General features: G+C 46.4%; 1 protein-coding gene across 1 annotated transcript; it reads left to right on the plus strand.

Moving 5' to 3' along the window:
• Positions 1-6,254: 6,254 nt before the first annotated feature.
• On the plus strand, positions 6,255-6,566 carry T265_02680 (hypothetical protein; the record flags this gene model as incomplete). Its single annotated transcript, XM_009166982.1, has 1 exon — positions 6,255-6,566. One exon carries the CDS (start codon positions 6,255-6,257, stop codon positions 6,564-6,566), a length of 312 nt encoding a protein of 103 aa, XP_009165246.1.
• Between the last annotated feature and the right edge of the window lie 14,445 nt (positions 6,567-21,011).

Consider the following 21,011-nt stretch of genomic DNA (forward strand, 5'->3'; position numbering starts at 1 on the left):
CTTCAATGCAGTGTAAGAAATATCGATTGGAGATTCAGGATATACTAAATTCTTGATCAAAGTATACGCCTCCTTGCCAACGAAATGTAGGAAATATGCAGTGAGTTTCTTATCATCCATATCGGATTTTGTGAGGCACCATATGTCGAATCGTTCCAAATAATCCTCTACGTCACGCGCAGTTGAATTAACATCTAATGGTTCCATTTCGGCAGGCATGATGAATTGTTCCAATCGCGACGCCAAAATGTGGTAATTAAGTTTCGTACGTATATCGGTACAACCCGACAAACTAGAAATCCAGAATTCAACGAAGAGTGGCAACCAGCACGTATGTATTCGAATTGGCGAATATGTACAGCATATGGAATATTAAAACAAGAGAATAAGGAATAGAGCAATGAATAGAGCATCAGTCATGTTCATCACACACTGTCTGGATGAAACTCAATAACTATGTTCTTCATTACAGACGCCTCAACTGAGAAGTTTCCGAACACAAATCTGCGACAAATAAAGGAAATCGTCCATCGCTGGCTGGAGAGCGAACGGCAGAAAGCACGGAAACGCCTACAGAGGGCCACTAAGAGTGACAAGTGATCTTTCCCTGTAGTTTAAAACTCATTCATTAAAACATTTGTACTTGAAGGCGCCTATTGATATCCGGACAGTTGATACACTGAGCAATTACGTGGGGGCAGATGGGTTATCACTTAGTATTTAGGATGTTACTGAATCGTACTAGGGAAAGAGATAAATCCGTATAATGGGCTATATTTGCGCGTCGGACGATTTTAGCTGAGTGCGGACTGGGTGCAGAAACCCCGGTACTGAGTACGGATTTTCCGCATCCGGGTGCGGACTGGGTGCGGAAACTTGTTTCATTTCCGCACTGGTTCCGCACCCGGGTGCAGAAGTCTGCGGAAACTGTGCGGAACTGTCCGCACCCGGATGCAGACATTCTGCAGATATTTTTGTACCGGTGCTAACTGGTTGGAAGGTCTCTGCGACACTTTCTCATTAGGCCACCGGTTACATGAAGACCACGTTTTTCCAGGTTGCTGGTACCTGAGGGCTTTACCACGAGGATAAGCAGTGTGTCTTCAGATGATTCAAAAGGAGAGAGGGTCAAAACAAAAGGGTTGATGACTTTCCACTTTACAAGAAGTTTCACGAAAGCGTGTACCGATTGTGAGTCTTCAGTCGCTTAAACAAAGTGGATTTGTAGACTGAACAATAAGTCCCATCTGGAGTTGTTTTCCTTTAATTATTTAGTACGTCAACTCCGTTGAAGATGAAATAATAAGGCTATTTGCTTGTCCCTGAGATGTTTACTTCAGGACGCTTCTCGGTCCTGTGGACAGTGCCCATTATCCGCACAATGCTCACAGCTTCAAAACCTTTACAAATGGAGTAAAACTTTTGGAACCGAAATGTTGCATTTTGCTGTGTGTGCTCAAGCCAAAAACCGTCTTAACCTCCTTTCATATTTTTGCAGCCCGCCAAATTACACTGTTTACTGGAGCGACCATGCCTCTGTCTAAAAAGTCCTGCGGGTTAATTTTTTAGCATTTCTAAGACCCCGAGATGCCCAAGTGGGGCTTAAAAGTCTAGACTGGTACCCTTGGCACAATTTTCCGGTTGCTTCAATCCATCAAGGACACGTCATAGCTTTTAAAAATTCGAACCCATTACCGAGTTTCACATTATTGACTTTTCCCATCTGCCGAGCAATGGTTCATCTTGATTGCTTGACTGCGGCACTCTCCAAGGTCATGCGAAACCTCCAGGCAACAGCGCCGCATATATGAACCACAAGGTACTAGTATCTCGTGGCTGTCACCGACAAAATTCTGCAGAATGCCCTCTAGGGACTTGAATACGCCAACGTGATAGAAATGTCAAAATACGTCCCGATTAACCAAAGCGGATACTTCCAGCATACAGGTGGAAGTAAGTGTTAAGAAAATGAATATATTTGCCTTCCACGACGGCTTGCAACCTGGTTGCAAAGTTATCGAAAGTACAATCTCAACAGGGAAGAATAGAGTCATTGACTTAATGCCACTCATTGCTGTGGTGGCAAAGCTAGAGATTCGAACCAACTAAATGTAAAGTTTCGCGGGCCGGGATACATTCAAATTCATTTCGCATAATTAGTTTTATTGAATTTTAGTCAAAAGTGAGGGATTTTTCGGCTAATTATTCCGACTAGCTGAGAAATTTTCCTGTTATTTCACCTTGTACTTTACTGCAGTAGTAGGGCGTGCAGCTGGTTTGTTAGTAAAATACACCGTCGGAAGCGCTAACTACTTCGAGCTTGATTCAGCAATCCATGGCATGAGAAATAAAATGGAACCAGCTTCATTGCGAATGAACGCCCGACGGCCAGCGCGCACTATGCACAGTAGACACCCACCAAAGGGTTATGCAAACCTACTGCCCTGTTGCCTGTATATGCGCGTGAGAGCTACTCGGCTTCCGGTAAGGCTATGAGGATCTTAGACATGAACTAAAAGAGCCATCTCATAGCACACGTATTAATCATAAGATGTCTCAGTATGTTGGTCTGTCCCAGAGCGTCTGGAGCTTATCATACTGAGACAGCCTGTCAACCGCCACAAATAATGTCATGTGGCCCACCACATGATATTATTCCACGCTGCACAGAGCTTTTCCGAAATCGCTTCACAATAGGCTTTTCTTTTTCGTTAACTCGACTAGCCCGTAATGAAACCGGGTGGGTCGCCTTGGTCACCGTGTATGGAGGAAGGACAAACAAAACCATACAAATGCTGCTGCACTTCCTTCTTTGTCGTTACCCTTAAAGCCATCCGATCTCACCCATGAGTTCTGACCTTGGACACGCTAGCCAGATTACTGGTAAAGTAGTGAATTGTTTCTGCCTATACTACCAGCAATTGTTGACCATTCGGACCCCGTCCTTCCAGTTCCGTGGAGTGTATTGCTGATCAGCTTAACCAACAGGTTGTCCTTTTTTGCGCCCGCTTGATACTATACCTAGGCGCTTCCCACATGTCAAAAGATCAAAGAAAACCTGAAGTGCAGCGAATGAGTCTACTGCAACTTTGCTTTCTAAAGACCGCGAAAAAATCCATGAGGAGTTCGCCCTTACCATCGGAGCGCATCGGTGTTGGAACAATTTTCATCTCGTAAAGAATCTATTTTCCAGACTGCGCATGGTTAAACAATTAAACCTTGGCTGTCCAACCGTCCCCCTGGGAGACACTTGGGAGTATCACACAGTATTCTCCACGTAGCATCAGACACAAACTGCCAGTTACCACCTGTTCATTCCCATGATAAACGATGGTGTTTGCTTCAAAAACATGTATCAACGACTCACTTTTCCAGAGCATATTTTGGGTGGCGTGCCTCAGGCCATCATAATTACGGATTCCAATTTGAGCCGCTTATTTGCGTTTTTTACAGGCCTTTTCTGTCACCCTGCAGGTTCTTGCCAGAGACAAACAATAAAGGATGATGCTAAGAACAACATGGGCCGGGCAAACCTAAGTAACAGATTTTTCAAGGCAAATGCCTTCGCACCGCTTTTTCCCCGCCATTTGGACGGGGCATGCAGTAACTCAAAGCGGTACCCTTTGCGAAGCCGAGTAGTAAGTACTTCCGATGAATCTGAAATAGTCACCAGAAAGTCACATTTATTGTCAGGTCGAAAGGTTACTTTACAATAAGAGGCCCACGGAAAGACTCGTACAGTACAGGGCATCAACCTCCAAACTATCTGAAGAGCATCAAAATACAACAGTAGATGGCAGGAGTTGAGCTCTTCCACGACTACCTGCGGTTCTTCTGCGAACGGTCGTGAAGTAATTGATTAAACTTGTAGTTTTAAGGCTGACCGTGTGGAGTAATCACCGACAGGGACATATATTTAACGCGATGAAGAAAGTAGCTTTACATTAGGCACCGAAATATTGCCTTCAGTCATGCTGGGTGGTATTGGTCTTACCGGGACCGGGCCGTTGCTACCTGCATCGACAAAACTTGCTGAATTTCAACTGCATACACTATTCATGTTATCTTAGCCATTTTATTGTAAGTTAGTAGAACTGGGAAGCCTCAGCTTTGCGAGTATAGGACTACATTATTTTCAAGTAATTGAAAGTCCATCTCCACATGTCATCTCTCATGAGCCGAAGAGCCTTTCCCCAAATTATTGGAAATCTTACCACTGTGGATTTATCAAGCTGGATATCTACAAATGCTGTACCTGCTAGAGAATGCGTTTTCCCCACAAACGAGAGCAATGAACTGAACGGTTATCATATCATATCTCACCTCGTATGTCCAGAAGGCAGGAGATCAGTAAGCCAGCCGAAACGATAACCAGCGGTACGCCATTCCATAATTAGGGCGGAATAAATCTCTGACTTGAGGTTGTTGAATGTGCAAACCGTGGTAAGAATCTAATGTCCGTCATCCTTTCTTAACTTTTCTTCTTCAGTGGATAAAATGCCATGTCGAACCGTTTATTTTGAACCACTGGCTTCATAGCGGTTTCAAACTGGCCTAGAAACAGCACAAGAACTAACATTGTTTCCTAGCCAGATTATACCACTAAAACTGTCGGTTGCCATCGTCGTCACTCGCAGCGCAAAAGTATTATTACCCTACATGCAGTAAACTAAAAATTCTGGTTGTCATGGTGCCTCTTAGGAAGGTTAGGTAGTGATTTTAGACCATGTTAACCTAGCAAGGCGAATTCCCTAGAAACCTTTCTTTATCCGCCACGGATGCGCCATTAATCAAGAACACTAAACGTTATGAAATTTCAGGAGGAAAATTCTAGGTCATATTCCTGTTACGAAACTGGTCTAAATGAGAATGAAGTGGTGTTATTTGGTCTTGGAGTCAACGGCTGCAAATATGGTACAAGCTTCCATGGAGTAAATCGGTCTTTTGACGGGTGTGTACCATCTGGAGTGATGGAGATGTGCGAGGGAGAAAAGTTACCCCTCGTGGGTTTTTCAGCACCGTTTGGCCAAAATGCACAAAGCATGAGCACGGAAGTCATAGGTAGGTGGGGTCACGGATTGCGGCAATTTCATGCTCTGATACTGAGATCCAGCCAAGAAGCTGCAATGTGCACAGGATGGTTGATGTAGAATGAGTTAACGGAGCCGACGCAATATTTAAAGTTTAAAGAAAAGAGTATTAGGACGGGGCTTGTCACATGAATTGTGATGGACCTACCCTATTAGAGGGCCCTTAATTTAGTGGTGCGCATCCTTGGTATTTCATGTCCCTCGAGTTTGGCGCTTTCAAGACCAAACCGGTGATAATGTAGATTGGAAATTGGGCATTCTGACGCTTATAAAAAACGGGTGGTAAAAGGTTGAGTTCTTTTATATTATTCTATCAGTTGTGACTGACAATGTTCACTGGTGTATGAAAAAATAGGCCTTATTTGGATTCATCTTAAATGGCGGAGTTGAAATTACTTGCGCCTCGTAAGCTAAGAATCAAGTGGTGAAAGCACCGCACTGCAACTTAACAAAGCGACCCACACTTTAGGCGCGCCCGAAAACCGCGTGAGGTAACCAAATGTTCGTCCTTCCAGATCTAAAAATTGGCAGCTCTTGTGTTTCACCAAACTGCTCTGGACACTAAATATTTCGTCCGGTAACTCGGTCATTCCGAACTAGCAAACGGCTGATAGGGAAGCTGCGGAGGCTGGTGCACTGGCGGTCACCAGCGAGCAAGTGGTGGCAAGCAGTGCAATGGAGAATTCCGGAGAGTACACAAACACCGACGGAGCATCGCTTTGAGCTAACATGTCTGGCGGAGTTTCGCTGGAGTTCTTTCTATATGTGTGGCTAAGTGGTGTAGAAAGACAAACTTGTAGCGCTTCGTTACTGCGAAACCCGGCTGGTGTTCGCCTTTAAGGAACACAGTGTGAATGTCACAAGCGAAAAACCCAGATGCTTTCTTTAGCTATTGGAGCTATTAGAGCTCGGCAGGTCGTGGCACTAAAAGTAGAAAGAAAAAACAAAAAGGCAAGTCAGAGACATGAGGATTCGCTTGAACAATTTTAGTATAACCCCAAAATCTAGCATGAAAATAGGTGAGGGTGGCAGTAAAATAGGTCCAGAAACGCAACCTCCAATCGCTTCCTAAGATGGTCGCATATATGAAGGCCCCATCTGCTACCTAAGGATGTGGATGGAATCTTGAAAGTATCGCAGATTTGGGCGTTATTGAACCCGGTCATGGTCTTACCGGACGGAGCTCAGCTGGTGGCGGGTGGGAGAAAAACGTTCGAGCTTGCTTGCAATTGTAAGTTGCTTGCCCGATTTGAAGGAATCAAATTGAACCCGAAAAATGTGGACACGAGGCACAAAAAAGAGCTCATAGAACAAGAGGGCGAGGCCGATCACAATATCAACCTAGTAACTCCGCTGACCGCAGATTTTGACCCGGACGCCGGCAGCTCCCGTAAAGTTAATAGTGGTGTGGTGTGTGCTTTCTACTGCGCTCGTCGAACATGCCAGTTGAGCGGCAAATATTCCACCATCATTTGAGTTTCTTGCACTGTGGGATTAGCCATTATAATCAGTGAAAATGCCGGGATAATTAAAGGGTCGGGATCTACATTCAACAAAGTAAGGGATCGGATTTCCCACAGAACAGTTTCGATTATGATGCCGTTTACCGCAGAAGCATGGTGAGATGTTTTCTAACGATAATAAGGGAGCGTGAAACGATCCGCTATCGACCGCACCCAATCACGGTTGGTTCAGTTGTGGCCCTCACATGCCTAGACGTTCCAGCATACGTGCGGAAAGCGGGGTCAAGGAAGATATTGTCATGAAAGCGCCGAATTGTCCAAAAGCCAAGTCCCTCGATAAAACAAAGAACAAGGGCGTGAAAACTAAGTAAAATATCTAGAAATGTATATGAAACACTTAAATTTGCGACCTAAAAGGCCACCGAGATCATTAGGCAACTGGGCCGAATTGAAAAAATAACCCGTCGGCCAATGAAATGCTCCGTTCACCAGAGTGGTTGATTTAGCCCTTAATAAGTGTCCCACTCAGTGAAATAGGGTTAACTTATCGCCGTCTTTCATGCTTGACTAGGAAAAATGTAACTGGAAAAGGAGCGGGAGTGCTCGCACTCCGTGGCGGTTCAATGTTTACCACCACAGATACTGTAGTGGTCTGGCTACCAAATAAGTTAGTTTACCAGGAGTGTGTGGCAAAGTAATAAAAATGATTACGCTATGTAGGGTATAAAAAAATAAAGAGATCAGATAGAACAGACTCACTAACTATTGTTCTCCCTAAAATAGTTCCTCGTTGGCCCAGGTCAGCGAACAAACAATAATCCAATTATGTTGGTCCAGAGGTCTTCTTCTGAACAGTTCCAACATATAATAGATCCCGAAGATGTCTGAAATATTTTGGTACCAGAGTTAGTACATGAGACTCGCGAATGACCGCTGCAAGCGCGAGCGAAATCAGAAGAAAGAGTCGAAGCACTTGACCACGCTTGTATCATGTGAAATTGTACAAGTGCGCGTTTTTGTAGTTTTTCGTATTAAAACGAAATACGATTATGCAATTGATGAAATACGTAGTGTTATAATGGAAGTAAAACGAAGGTACAAAACACCACAATACTACCAATCACCAGCTCCAGATCAACTTTTCACAGACAAAAACAGTTTTGCAGAGAACCTGGAATACTTGCCGGCCAAATTGTTGCTACATGCTTGAGATTAAGCGCTTGAAACCATTCGGTAAAAAAACAAAATAAACCATGGCCAAGGCTTATCGCCCTGCATTTACCCATGAAAAATTGCAACAAGTAAGAAAATGACGTTACCAACGTGAATCAATTTCAGCACACCGATTTCGTAGACACATTTTGAGGCATCTAAACTTTTCACCCATTTAATTACCTACTAGCAAGGAGCCGGGACTGGAGAAAAAATCCCTGAAAGCCATATCTGAAGAGAGGCAGGATTAACGACCTCCTCAATATACAGGCGCCTGCAAAGCCGATCATAGACTCATGGTTCACCAAGATCTAACCGTAGTAACTCAAGCGAAGACAATCCAAGTTGGAGCTAACTCGTTCGTTCAGCCAGCCCCAAATTCATGCCCAAGCCAATTGTGGCCATAGCGTCTTGTGCTCCCGAAAGCATACCTGTGCAACCGGCCGCGCCTCCGGACAAAAGTTCTTATTCGACCACCACAGACCCCTCGTCCACCAAGGCCCCGGCTGAGGCAAACATCACGTGCAAGCAGCGTCCAAACTACTTGGAGCTATCAAAGCTTATCTCCGTAACTGACGGCAATGTTGCAGCCATGAACCCCTCACCAAAGCCACAGTCTCTGAAACGCACTGAGTCAGATATGTGGGGACAGGCGGCGAAGCCAATCTCCAGCTCCACTCCGTCAGAATTGGCCTCCCTGCTTGTGGACACAACCGTCGCCCAGAACCCCGACAGCCAAAGCCACAAACGTGACCACAGCCAACCGGAAAATCCCTCGTAAATGCAGTTTGCCCCGCTGTTGGTCAGCGGATTGGGTGTCCACACAAACACGAAGGAAAAGCGACCGCAGCCAAACAAGCCACATAAGATTTGCCAAATTAGAAAACTGCCGGCTGGCTTCCAGATGCAGTCCTCCGCAAAAACGAGCCTCATGGGAGCGCCACCAAAAGCATTACTTCTTGATGCCTCTACCTAACGCTCAGGGCCACACAGAAACGCTTTGCCGGTCAAACGGCGCCAAAATACCCGAGAATCCAGAAGGGCGAAAGCTTCCGGCAAAGGTTTGCTCAACAGAGAAGAAGGCAGTGCTGAAACTGCTAGAGGCAGCAATCGTCGGACTTTTCCTACACAGGGGAAAAACTCCGCCACCTAAAGCTAGAAGGCCCTAGCAAACTGGTCTCCCATGGGGCAAAAAATACCCTGCAAGCGAAAAGCATCCCTAGGGACAACGAAAGCGGGAAGCAGACGATATTGCCCTAGAGGCCCCTTTGGAGCCTTGGCCCCAAATTTGGCGCACAGCTATGAAGTCTACAAACATCCCCGGTCACTCAGCTTCCGGCTCCTCATCCTCGGAGACAGAGAGACAGTGTTGAAATGCTTGTCCACAAACTGCCTCAGCCTTTCCAACAAACTCGGCGGTGTTAAATAGTCAGCTTGCCTTGAACAACCGTCCATAATCGCACTCACAGTGAATTGGCTCACACCACATGTCTCTGCCGCGGAGATCCTGATAGACGGTTATTCGGTCTTTCGAGGTGACTGAAAAGGGGGGAGGGCTGATGGGGTTGCTCTGTAAGTACATGCGGCCCTTACAGGCCCGATTGTCCTCTCTGATAACACTCCTGCACCTTTTTGGTGATGCATTGTGGGTCCAAATCACGCTACGCGGGTCCGATCCTCTCTTTCTCGTTGTGGCCTACTGTAGCCATTTGAGTCCCTCTGAAAATGACCGATTCCTCATACGAACCCTTGAGCAACTCTCCCCCAACTACCACCCCACTCATCTCTTGCTGGTAGGTGACTTCAACGCTCAAAAGGCCTCCTGGAAGGATCTCCAGCGCGTCGAATCAGACGGACTTTTCGCAGCTGCGCTGATTGAAGTCGTCCAACAGAGCACGTGGACTCAACATGTTGCACCCACCAGATACCGCGCAGGCCACCTGCCATCCCTGCTGGATTTGGTCATCACCAACGAAAAACACTTCGTTGATCGGGTAACAATTAACGCTCTACTTGGACGTAGCGACCACTGTGTGCTGACCTTTGAGTTCATTTGCTACTGGGCCAGAAATCCTAAACCTCAAACGTGGTTCGTGCAGACTTCTCCGAAATGCGCATCTATCTTGAACAATTCGCACTGGGATCAGCTCCAGTGGAAGAACTATTTCGGGCCATTGTCCAGAAATTTCACGTGGTTGACGCGACGTTCGTCTGAAAAAACCAGCACATACTCGGATGAGACGCGGGCTGCCAAAAAGGATTCGGCGACTTCTGGAAAAAAGTCCCAACTCTTTCAAAAAGTTGACTACAGGGAATACAGAAGATGAGCTGGCATTTCGCAAAATGCGGAACAGCCGTAAATCAGAAATCCGCCAGTGGAACATACGAAAACAACCCACCATCCTAAACCTTGCCCCGAAAAACAAAAAGGTACTGTGCAAATACACAAAAACCCCTCCACAGAAACAAGCCGTCCGCGTTCTCCCTGAAGGACAGGAATGGAGAACCCACGAATGACTCAATAGTGGTATCTGAGGTTTAAAGAGAAAACTATGTAGGTCTCTATTCAGCCCCAACGTCGTAGTCACATCCACCCTTGTCCAGGCGTAACTACGAACAGCCTCTAACCGACTGGACTTCACGATGACTCAATAGTGGTATCTGAGGTTTAAAGAGAAAACTATGTAGGTCTCTATTCAGCCCCAACGTCGTAGTCACATCCACCCTTGTCCAGGCGTAACTACGAACAGCCTCTAACCGACTTGGACTTCACGGTGAGGGACATTCGTCAACTCCTGCACAAGGTCAACCCATTCTGCACGTTAGGGCTCGACGAGTTTCATCCAAGGCTCCTGAAGCAAACGTCGTCTACACTGGCAAGTGATTCATACTTGTTACTTCGTCAATCGCTTGACGAAGGGCGCCTTTTCTGTGCTCAGGGTGGACCGATTGTCCCGCCAATCCACAAAACTGGTGACTGACTATCGCCTCGCAGCTACAGGCCTATAAGCTTCACTAGCATGCCGTGCAAGGTGATGGTACACATTCTAAAGCAAGCTACCACAGATCACATCACTTCAAGCAACTGATATCCCCAGCACGACACGGATTTGTCCCAAACCGTTCTTGCGTGACAAACATGCTCTTGTTTATGGATAGCTTAGCCCAAACCAAGGGCGAGGGACTCATATCGGATGCCATATTTTCCGATTTCCCAAAAGCATTTGATAGGGACCCACACGCCCCGCTCCTTCGCAAAATCGAGTCTTACGAGATTCAAGGGTACTTCCTAGACTGATCAGGACGTTTCTACTAGACAGATCATTCTGATTGAAGGTAGTTTTTACCTACTCTTCTCCATTGCCGGTCCCCATTGGAGTTCTTCCTGGCACCGTCCTGGGACAAACGCTGTTCCCGACCTACGTCAACGACATTTCAGACGTTCTTGCAAGTTCATGTTTACTTTTTGCGAACGACTTGAAATGCTGGAGTACCAATGCCAGTGCCCTCCAAATGGGTGTAGACGCTGCCGAGCAGTGGTCGTTGGACTGGCACTTTCCTCTGAATGACGAAAAGTGCGTCCATATGTCGTTTGGAGGAAATTCATCGAATGTCTTTATCATGCATGGTTAGAAAGGACCAGAAAACATCATGAGGATATACACCAAAAAGTTTGGGTATCTGGGGCTCCTCAAAATTACCCTTCTTACTGCACCATGAGAAATTGGCCCGAAAGATATTCGCCATTCGACGGATGATCCGACGCACCTTCTCCCGTATTACCCGCATGAACTTCCAAATACTCTATGGAGCCTACGTCAGACCGCTCCTGGAACACGCCAACCAAATTGTCTACTCAGGACGCACGAAAGACGTCACCCCCATTGAGCTTGTCCAGCGAGCCACCACGAGAATGGTTGCTGGCCACAAATCCGTGAACTACGAAACGCGTCTCGCTATTCTCGACCTCCTTCACCTGGAGTACCGTCGCCTCTGTTTGAACAAAGCTTGGTAAACTGGTTTTTTACCGTTGAGTTTCGTACGTATATCCCTATAACCAGACGAACTAGAAATCCAGAATTTAGCGAAGAGTAAAAACCAGCACGTATGTATTCGAATTGGCGAATATGTACAGCATATGGAATATTAAAACAAGAGAATAATGAATAGAGCAATGAATAGAGGACCAGTCATGTTCATCACATCCGCCACACATTGAACGAGCGTGCGGGTGTTTATAGTCCAGTGGCGGTCTTGATCGCAATCTTTCGGATCTTCTCGGAATGGAAATTTCAGACTCTTCACGGGTTGTGTGCTCTTCAGATACCTTTTGTTCAGATACCAAAAGATCGTTTACAAAGGACTCATTAGTATTCGAAACGGCAGGAGTGCCGTTAACAGACTGACCTCTGGTATTGAACTCAACCTGGTCAATGTGTCTCCGATGACAAGAGAGATCATCCAAATCGAGAATTGTGACCATTCGTTTGCCATTTGATGAAAGCACTATTCCTGTTGCGGGTCGTAAATCATTACCCTTGAAAAATGTGACATCAGCCGTTTTGGCAGAAAGAGTGGAATAATAGCAGATTTAAGTATTCGGACAAAATTTTCAGCAAGTCCGTTCGACTGGGGATGTCGCGGAGCAGTAAACAGATGTCAACATGCAAGACCCTTCAACCATTCCTCGAAGAATTTTGCAGTGAAGTGTGTGCCGTTGTCAGTAACCAAAATAGTTGGTACACCTTCATAGTTGTATACTTTCCTCAATGCTTGCTGAGTGAATTCGGCACTTGGAGACTTAGCCGGAAAAAATTTCAGACCAACGTGAATATCCGTCAATAACGACTAAAGCATAGCATTTGCCGAGAAAAGGACCACAGCAGCCGGCATGAACTCGTTTAAACAGTTGGCGAAGAGGCTTTTGTAAGCCAAATGGAACAATTTGTCTCCTGAGAATTTGCATGCCACCTGTGGGCTTAGGACATTTAGGAATCCGTTGTTTGACTTCATTCTCATTCACAGACGTCGGTAAGGTGATACTGGTTTGCAGTAAGCGTAGTCCGATAATCGACGGTCCCGACGTTGAAACCAAAAAATTAAAATCGATAGAGGTACCTTGGGTTAACCTCACAGGGATCGTGCAACTACCAACTAAAGGTACAGAATGTCCAATGATACTGCGAATGTTAACATCTGTGGGCAACATCACGGCACTGGGGTAGAATGCAGTTAGATCTGATTGTGGAATCATGGACTCAACACTACCGGTATCAACAAGAAAGTCATCTTTTTGACCAGAAGTGGATATCAAGGTTTTAAAAACATGTGGCGAATTTTGGGACAAGACAAATAGAGAAAGAGTAGAAATATCTTCAGATAATGTCTTCACGTCAGTGTTTGGGTCAGAAGTTAAGTGACACACTTTCTTGGACTTACAGACAAGTTGAATGTGTCCTGTTTTACCGCAGCTAAAACACTTGGCTCGTCTGTGGGGGCATGAATATCTGGAATGGTTTCGTCCACAAGACTCGCATTTCCCGAATTTTTGAGCCATCGGATTAGGGTTACGATCTGTGAAGTGACGTGTTGATGGATTTGAGGCACGAGAATCTGTTCGAGGTTTGAATTTGTTGTTCGTCCGCATCCTTGAATTATTTCTTTTAGAATAATTTAACAAGACTGCTTCCTCAGTCTTCGTCACATGCTTCACATCTTCATACTGCTCACATATTTTCCGAATAGTTTGAAATTTCTGATCCGGACAGAGTAACAGCTTCTGCTGTAATTCGGGCAGTTGAATGCCAGCAATGAGTCTATCACGCAGCTGGTCTTCCAATTGGGCACCATAGTCACATTTGGCTGCCTGTGTCTGCAGCTGTAACACGAAATCACGGACCGACTGAGAATGAGAGCGGGTTAACATATTGAACTTAGCTCTTTCGGCTGCTACGAAGTTAATCGGTTTGAAGTGTTGAAGAACTTTTTTCTTCAATGCAGTGTAAGAAATATCGATTGGAGATTCAGGATATACTAAATTTTTTATCAACTTATACGCCTTCTTGCCAACGAAATGTAGGAAATATGCAGTGAGTTTCTCCTCATCCATATCGGATTTTGTGAGGCACCATATGTCGAATCGTTCCAAATAATCCTCTACGTCACGTGCGGTTGAATTAACATCCAATGGTTCCATTTCGGCAAGCATGATGAATCGTGCCACTCGCGACGCCAAAATGTGAGAATTGAGTTTCGTACGTATATTGGTATAACCAGACGAACTAGGAATCCAGAATTTAGCGAAGCGTAACAACCAGCAAGCACTATTCGAATTGGCGAATATGTACAGCATATGGAATATTAAAACAAGAGAATAATGAACAGAGCAACGAATAGAGTATCAGTCATGTTCATCACACCCAACAAACACACGGTGGGGACAGTGAGAAAAGTTTCTAGCTCAGAGCACACACACTCATTAGACAAATTTTGTTCTCGTTTTGGGTAGTAGGTGTGTGGAATTACTTTCCTCCGACAGTTGCTCATGCTCCTTCTAGAACCCAGTTTAAAATACTATTAGACACTTATTTATGCGAATCCTCGCGCTGGCAATCATGCTGTCGAGCGCTGAGAACATAAAATACAGCGCTACACCCTTTTCACTTGTGCCTTTCAGATGAACGGCAGCTACCAGCCGACAAGGACAAAAGCGACCCGGGAAACTTGGGCAGAGCCTCGATCCTGTGTATCAATCCGTGAATCCGTTAACTGCAAATTCCACGAAGCCGCGATTAGGCAGACCTTCGGCCAATCAAATCCAAGCACTGGGTCTAGGCTTCTCGCACCGTCACGTGCACTGTGATCGTCCTGGCTTGATTGGTTGATTTATTCGCATGCAATGGTGATGTACGACCCTGCTAACTGGGCTTCAGCTCATGAGCCCGAACATCGTTTTTTTCACAGTTAGTTAGTCGTAAATTTCGGTCAATAAACGGATAAATAACCATCTTATGAAGAACGAGGTTATGACGCTGTCATTTAACGTCGCTGTAACCAGTTATATAACCGGGTAGCTCGTTTCTTGGACTGCATACGCTGCCAGGGTATTTGAGTCCGTCTCCCTTTTCTATCCCCCCTTTTTCGAATATCACTATTACCACGACTTTTCGGGTCTTCGTTTTTGTGACTTATGAGGAGTTTACTAAACGCTACGAAGTATTTTAATAATAAATATAACCTTATTTTTGTTCATATTCACTGCAAAAGCGTTTTTAAGTGTTTGTTCCAGTCGCTCTCCGTCTTTGTGTAAGGTGTAACGCTCTTTTAAATATAATCCCCGGCGACTTACGCGGTCTCCACATACATGTGAGGGGAGTGTTGTCGACACAAATCAGCGACTATGTATAACTATACAGTCGGAAATGGGGTATTTATCGTGCAGGTCAAATTTGTATGTGACAAACTAACGATAAATTGCTTCCGACGTTGTGGTAATAGCATCAGCCCCCTTTTTCGGTTTGAACACAATGAATCAGGTCTAGTGCGTTTAAATTCCAAGTTCAAGTTGTGAGGGCGTTTATTGTGCCTGGTTACAACCGAACAACGAAGTAATTAGAAAACGTGTATTTGGTTGTCCAGCATGTAATTCAACCGCGGAAAACATCTATGCACGCCGAAGCACCATCTACGGAGAGAAATGTTATTGTCTCGTTCAAAATGGTGCGAACCGCGAGGTTGACAACTTATGGTTTGACAAAAGGGTGTGAAAGAGCGTACGAAGTGTTCGTGTGTCATTGGTGCGGTAAGTTTCCTAGGATGGTGCCCCCGTGATCCCTCGTGCACTAGGCTGAACACGTTGCAAGGAATGGCCGTTGACTGATATCATTGGGATTTACGCTGTTAGTTTCCGGATTGTCTGATTGAGCGTTTAAAGATGTAGGCACCTTAGGAAGCCCGGAATAGGCCAGCACCAGGTTCCTTCCGTCACTATTTTTTTAATCTTCCTTTCACTCAGGCTTTAAACATACTTCGGTGTGCCATGGTCTTGAAGCGTCACTATCAACACTGATGTTATTTCTGATGATGTAGTGCCTATTCCGGCAGCGCCCACGACCGCTTGTCGGCTAGCTTAACTGCCGAATAGTTGTGCGCTGATCAATAATAGTGTCATGCCTCAAGACGACGTTCTCAAATACTCGATGTTTCTTAACGACTGGGTGGTGCCTTAATGCTTCGAGGACGTGCGTGCTCAATCCTGGAAATCTGACCGCGTCACGAAGGGACGACCAGTATTCTGTGAAACCATTTTGGGAGGTGTTCGTCACTCGCAGAGTTTATTACCCAGCTGATCGATGGTTAGAAGTCTGACGAACAGGTTGAAGGTTGTAACACGCGGTGAATCGTCTCTCAACAGTGATACGCGCTTGAATTTCTTGTCAAATACTTCTGCCTTTTGGTCAACCTTTGGAGCTAAAGGATTTACTTGAAGTACCTGGTCCTGGTGTTCTGGTATCATCCCACTTCTCGCAAAACCACGGTTTACGCAATCAGGAGTAATCTCGTTCCACAGCGGTTGTCACTCAGTATAATCAGCCAAGTTGCTTTACTTGCTGTGTACGGTGATACAGGTGAGAGAAAACTTGCCACATCTAGCACATCACCTCTTGGTTCCCAGACTTCAGTCCTGGTACTTTCCTCGTGGGCCCTTCTGTTAGGCCTGATGACTCCCTTCATCTCACGTCGACCTTAGCGACAATATCAGTCACCTCGAAATCAATCTCGAGGCGTGAAAGCCTTGTTCATCTGGCTATTCCTAATGTTCGCAGTTCGCAACAAAAGGTTACACGAGCTACTCTTGCTCACACACCGGATCTGCTTGATTTGTCCCACTACCATAAACAAGTTTTCGGGACCCATGGACAATCGTGGAGCTATCAGACCACCCTCCTTTGACTTCTGGCTGCACATGTCTGGCGATCCCGGGGCCGTTGTGACAGGCCGTGCAAAAGTTGGCATCTTTCTAATTCACTGGGCGGAAGGCGCCTCAATTGACTGAATTCCCGTTGCTAGTTACTTCTTTGTGGTTAATTTGGCAACTAGTGTGCGAAGGGATATTGCAAACTATAAGTCGGTTGTTGTGTGTTTGTCGTATCCGCTTACAACCCGGTAGGCCATAGCTCGGTCACTACCCGACCTAAAGCTGCCACTTTGACATGGTTGTCGGACTTGTGTGCTACTGATCCCATGGGCTACGCTGGCTGAAACTTAGTTCCACAAGGTGCAACTACGTCAGGAAGGCCAAAGGTTAGTAGGCAGACCGAGAGCAGCGAGACCCCATACTACGGGGCGATCTGGGGGTAAATTTGTACTGTCCTCTGTGATAGAAACGTGAAGGCAGAGAGATGTTTCCCCAGGCGAGCAGCATGTTCATATTCATCGAGGCAGCGATGCTGCCTTCCTCAAATGAAGCACAGGATAAAAAAGATCGGCCCTAAAAACGCACACTCCGATCGCCCAACGCTTGACGGTTGCATCCGTCACGGTCAAAGTACTTGTAAAACCAGAGTCTGTTGCTTCCCTAAAGACACCTGCGGTACGCAGGACTGAAATAGTAATGCCTTACTTTCTGCACCTCCTGGTTAGGCCAACTTCCTACAGCCGAGCAGGTCCGTCTTTGGTCTCATCTCCCCTGAACACCCCACCCCCCCCCCAAAAAAAAAAACGATTGCCTGCTGCCTCAGGTCAGACTTTCAAGTCAATGGCTCAGGGTGGAGTGCCTCAGCTAAACCTTCCTCGGCTTGGGCTCCCGGCAAGTGTCTTTGTCCACCCCCAACCCCTTCCCACCACACAAGCAAACTCTGCTGGGTCATTTGGCTGCCAGCTATCTGACCGATGGAGCTTATGAACCCCGCTGACTATTACCGGTGAATAAAATGGCACCTTGTTAAGTCCACGAGATCTTTTCCACATAGGAGCTTTTAACGTCCATACCTTGTCAGATTGGTGAACAGATAATCGTGGCTGAGACCTTCTACCCCCTTAAAACTGATGTATGCTGTGTCCCTGAAACACTTATACAAGACCATCGTGGTTACGCATCTCAAAACTACACGGATAAACACAGCCGTTTCGCATTTCTCCCTCGGTGTTTCTGATGCTCCGGGAGCAATCATTCTTGAAATATATGGCGTGGGAGTTGTGCCCAGCCCCAGAGCTGAACGCGCTTTGCTGGATTGTTTCCCAGTGAACAGTTGTCTTTGCGCCGTCCGGTTGTCCAGCTCCGTCTGGTTCATTGTCTCTCGAAATAAAAACGGTGTCATATTCGAAGAACTACCATAGCTCAGCGGTTGTTGAGCTCGCGCAACAACTCTACAGTAAACCAATACTGCAGTGGTAGCGAGCTCGTGGATGAAGCATGGAAAATGTGAATGGGGCTACGCTAGCGGCGTCCAGCGCTATCTGTCCGAATTCTTCGATGTGACCAAATGACCATTAGATACCGTCGAGGTTGCTAGTTCTGATTGATGCCAGGAAACAATTAAGACGATGCACACAAAGTCCTCAAACGCCAAATAGTGAAGAGCCTAAGGAAAGACCGAGAGCTCTGCTAGACATCGAAAGCACAGGTGGTGGAGAGCGCTTTTGCTACCGTAAACATCCGTGCCCCATATCAACCGATACCGTCGACTGGCCCTAAGAAAGCAACAACAAGTGGAACAGGTGACTCATTAATACGCTAGCAAAAACGTCAGCTGGAATGATGGGCCAAGCACTTCGAAGAACTGTTCAGCTGGCCACGTGCAATACAGCCTCTGGAGATGACGCATACAGGCGAATGAAATATAAACCTTAGTTACCTGTCGGAATACATTATGTACAAAATATTCGTACTGAAACTTGAGAAGGTTCCATGACATGATGGTTTGTATCCAGCCGTGTTAAAAAAAAAGGACGGAGAATCCCTGGTGACCCATTTAACAAGGCTTATCGGTGCGATGTGAGGTGGAGAGGAAGTGTCCACAGAATGGGGCCTGTCAACGGGTATTGCTGCCCTCAAAAAGGGTACGCGGACGCCGTGAAAACCACGATGGCATCAGCTTGGTAGCTGTGTCATCGAGAGTTGACTGAGTACATATATATCCTTGAAAACCAAGGTGAGTTCCGTCCTGCAAAAGGATGCGTCGATCACATGTTCACCCCCCTCCGGCAGGTTCTGGAACAGCAACATTGTTTCCAGCACCCAACAACGGTTGTCTTTCTTGACTTAAAATCTGTCCTCTACTCTGATGACCGTCAGGCACTACAACAGTATCTGCGGAGCAAAGGTGTCCTGCATAAATTCCTGACCCTTCCTAAGCTGCTGTACGTCAACTCCCGCGGACTCGTGAAGGTCTACGGTAAGCTATTGCCTGCGTTCACCACATCAAATGGTGTCAGGCAATGCTATCCTCTTTCACCTTTCGCCTCCAACTTCCTCGTTGATACAGTTGTAGGGGACTCACTACCAGCCTCTCATGCCAGTGGCGTCGAAGTGCTTTTAGGCCACTGTCTCACAGATCTTGAGTATGTCGATGACATAGCTCTTCATGGGTCGGACACCGTGGTAATGCATAAAGTAATAAACAATCTACGTAATTCTGCCTCATGGCCTGGCATGCGCTTCACACCTGCAAAGTGTAAAGTGCTGCTGCAAGACTGAGTTGGTTCGAACCCTAACCTCATACACGCGGATAAGTCCACTGAGGCAGTACACAAATTTGTGTACCTGGGCAGCTGTATCAACTCCAGTGGTCTCACCAAAAATGGTATTTCCGTCCGGATTGGGAACGCCAGAGCTACACTACCTGTGGCATAGGCTTTACATCGGATTATCCGTCAAGGGTCGAGTTTACAATGGTGCGCGGTGCGCTGCATGTTATTTTTCGGTTCAGAAACCTGGCCGTTGCGCGCTGAGGACGTCAAAATACTTTCAGTGTTTGACCGTAAATGTCTTTGGATCATGACCCGAGTCTGGTGGGAATACGGGATCACTAATGCTGAAGTTCGACTAATGGTTTTCAGAAGAAATAATTCGCCCTCGATAGATGAAGTAATCACACTGACTTGGCTACGTGCTCCGTATGTTAGTCCACCGGCTTTCTCAAAGGTCTCTTTTGGCACGACCCCTTGAAAGGTGGAAACGAGCCACAGAAGGTCCAACAATTACTTGGTAACGAAGTATAGAAGCCATTACCAACAAACTCGGCTGCTCTGGTGGTTAGAAAGAATCTTTCAGCTCTAGCACTCTTTCGGTACCTAGCTGCCCTGCAAACGAAAGGTCTGGGATACTGCCAGGTTACCCAAGCCTAGAGAGGAGCAATCGCGTTGCTGAATTTCGGTTCGAACCGTGGACCTTCCGGTTTATAAGCTGGCGCCTCAACCACTGCGCTCTCTCGAGCTAGTCGTTGCCATCTCCCTGGACGGAGGCTCCGAGACGGGACACATCAATGGTTAGAGACATTGTCAGACGTGACCCAGTTACACCCTCAGTGGCGCTCATGCATGCAAGTTATTTCCTTCAATGCACCTTCGATCTGTCCAGTTAAAATTCCACTGAGAACCCTATACTTACGCATCAGTTGTATCAACTAGCAACCCCAATGCGCAACTACCCACCACATGTCCACAAACCATCGAGGTAGCTCAGTGGCTAAGGCTCCAGCTTACGGACCGGAAGGTCCGTGGTTCGAACCTGACCTCAGCATCTCGGCTACTCCTGTCTAGGCTTGGGCAGCCTGGCAGTACCGCAGCCCTTGTGCCTCCTTCCGTTGGCATAGCAGTTAGGCACCGAATGGGTTCTACGGCTGTACGATTTGCTTTTTTCCTTAAATCATCGGTGAATTGAACTGTAGCAACTCTAACCACTGTACGACAAGTGCGCGGTTCCTACAGCTGATGATGATGAACAGTCGCTACCAACGTATGTCTACATGGCTCTTTGGGTATCCGGTCCCTTTGGGCTCGAATTTCAGGTATGGTTGTCGTTGTTGCGGGTTTTTACTCTACTGGTGGGCAGACTTATGACAGCTGATTCTCAATGGGTTGGTCGAGTTAGATTGGAATCGGTAGGCACTGATATTAGCGGTGGAGTGCGTCAGCTGTTTGCTGTCAGTAAGCTGTTTTTACGCGGTACTCAATTCCAGAATAACCGAGATCTCCCAGTTATGGTTCCCTTCGACAGTGCATCAGCTGCGGATTTAAACTGGTC

This window comes from Opisthorchis viverrini (genome assembly GCF_000715545.1).
Source record: "Opisthorchis viverrini unplaced genomic scaffold opera_v5_34, whole genome shotgun sequence".
NCBI classification, from domain to species: Eukaryota; Metazoa; Platyhelminthes; class Trematoda; order Opisthorchiida; family Opisthorchiidae; genus Opisthorchis; species Opisthorchis viverrini.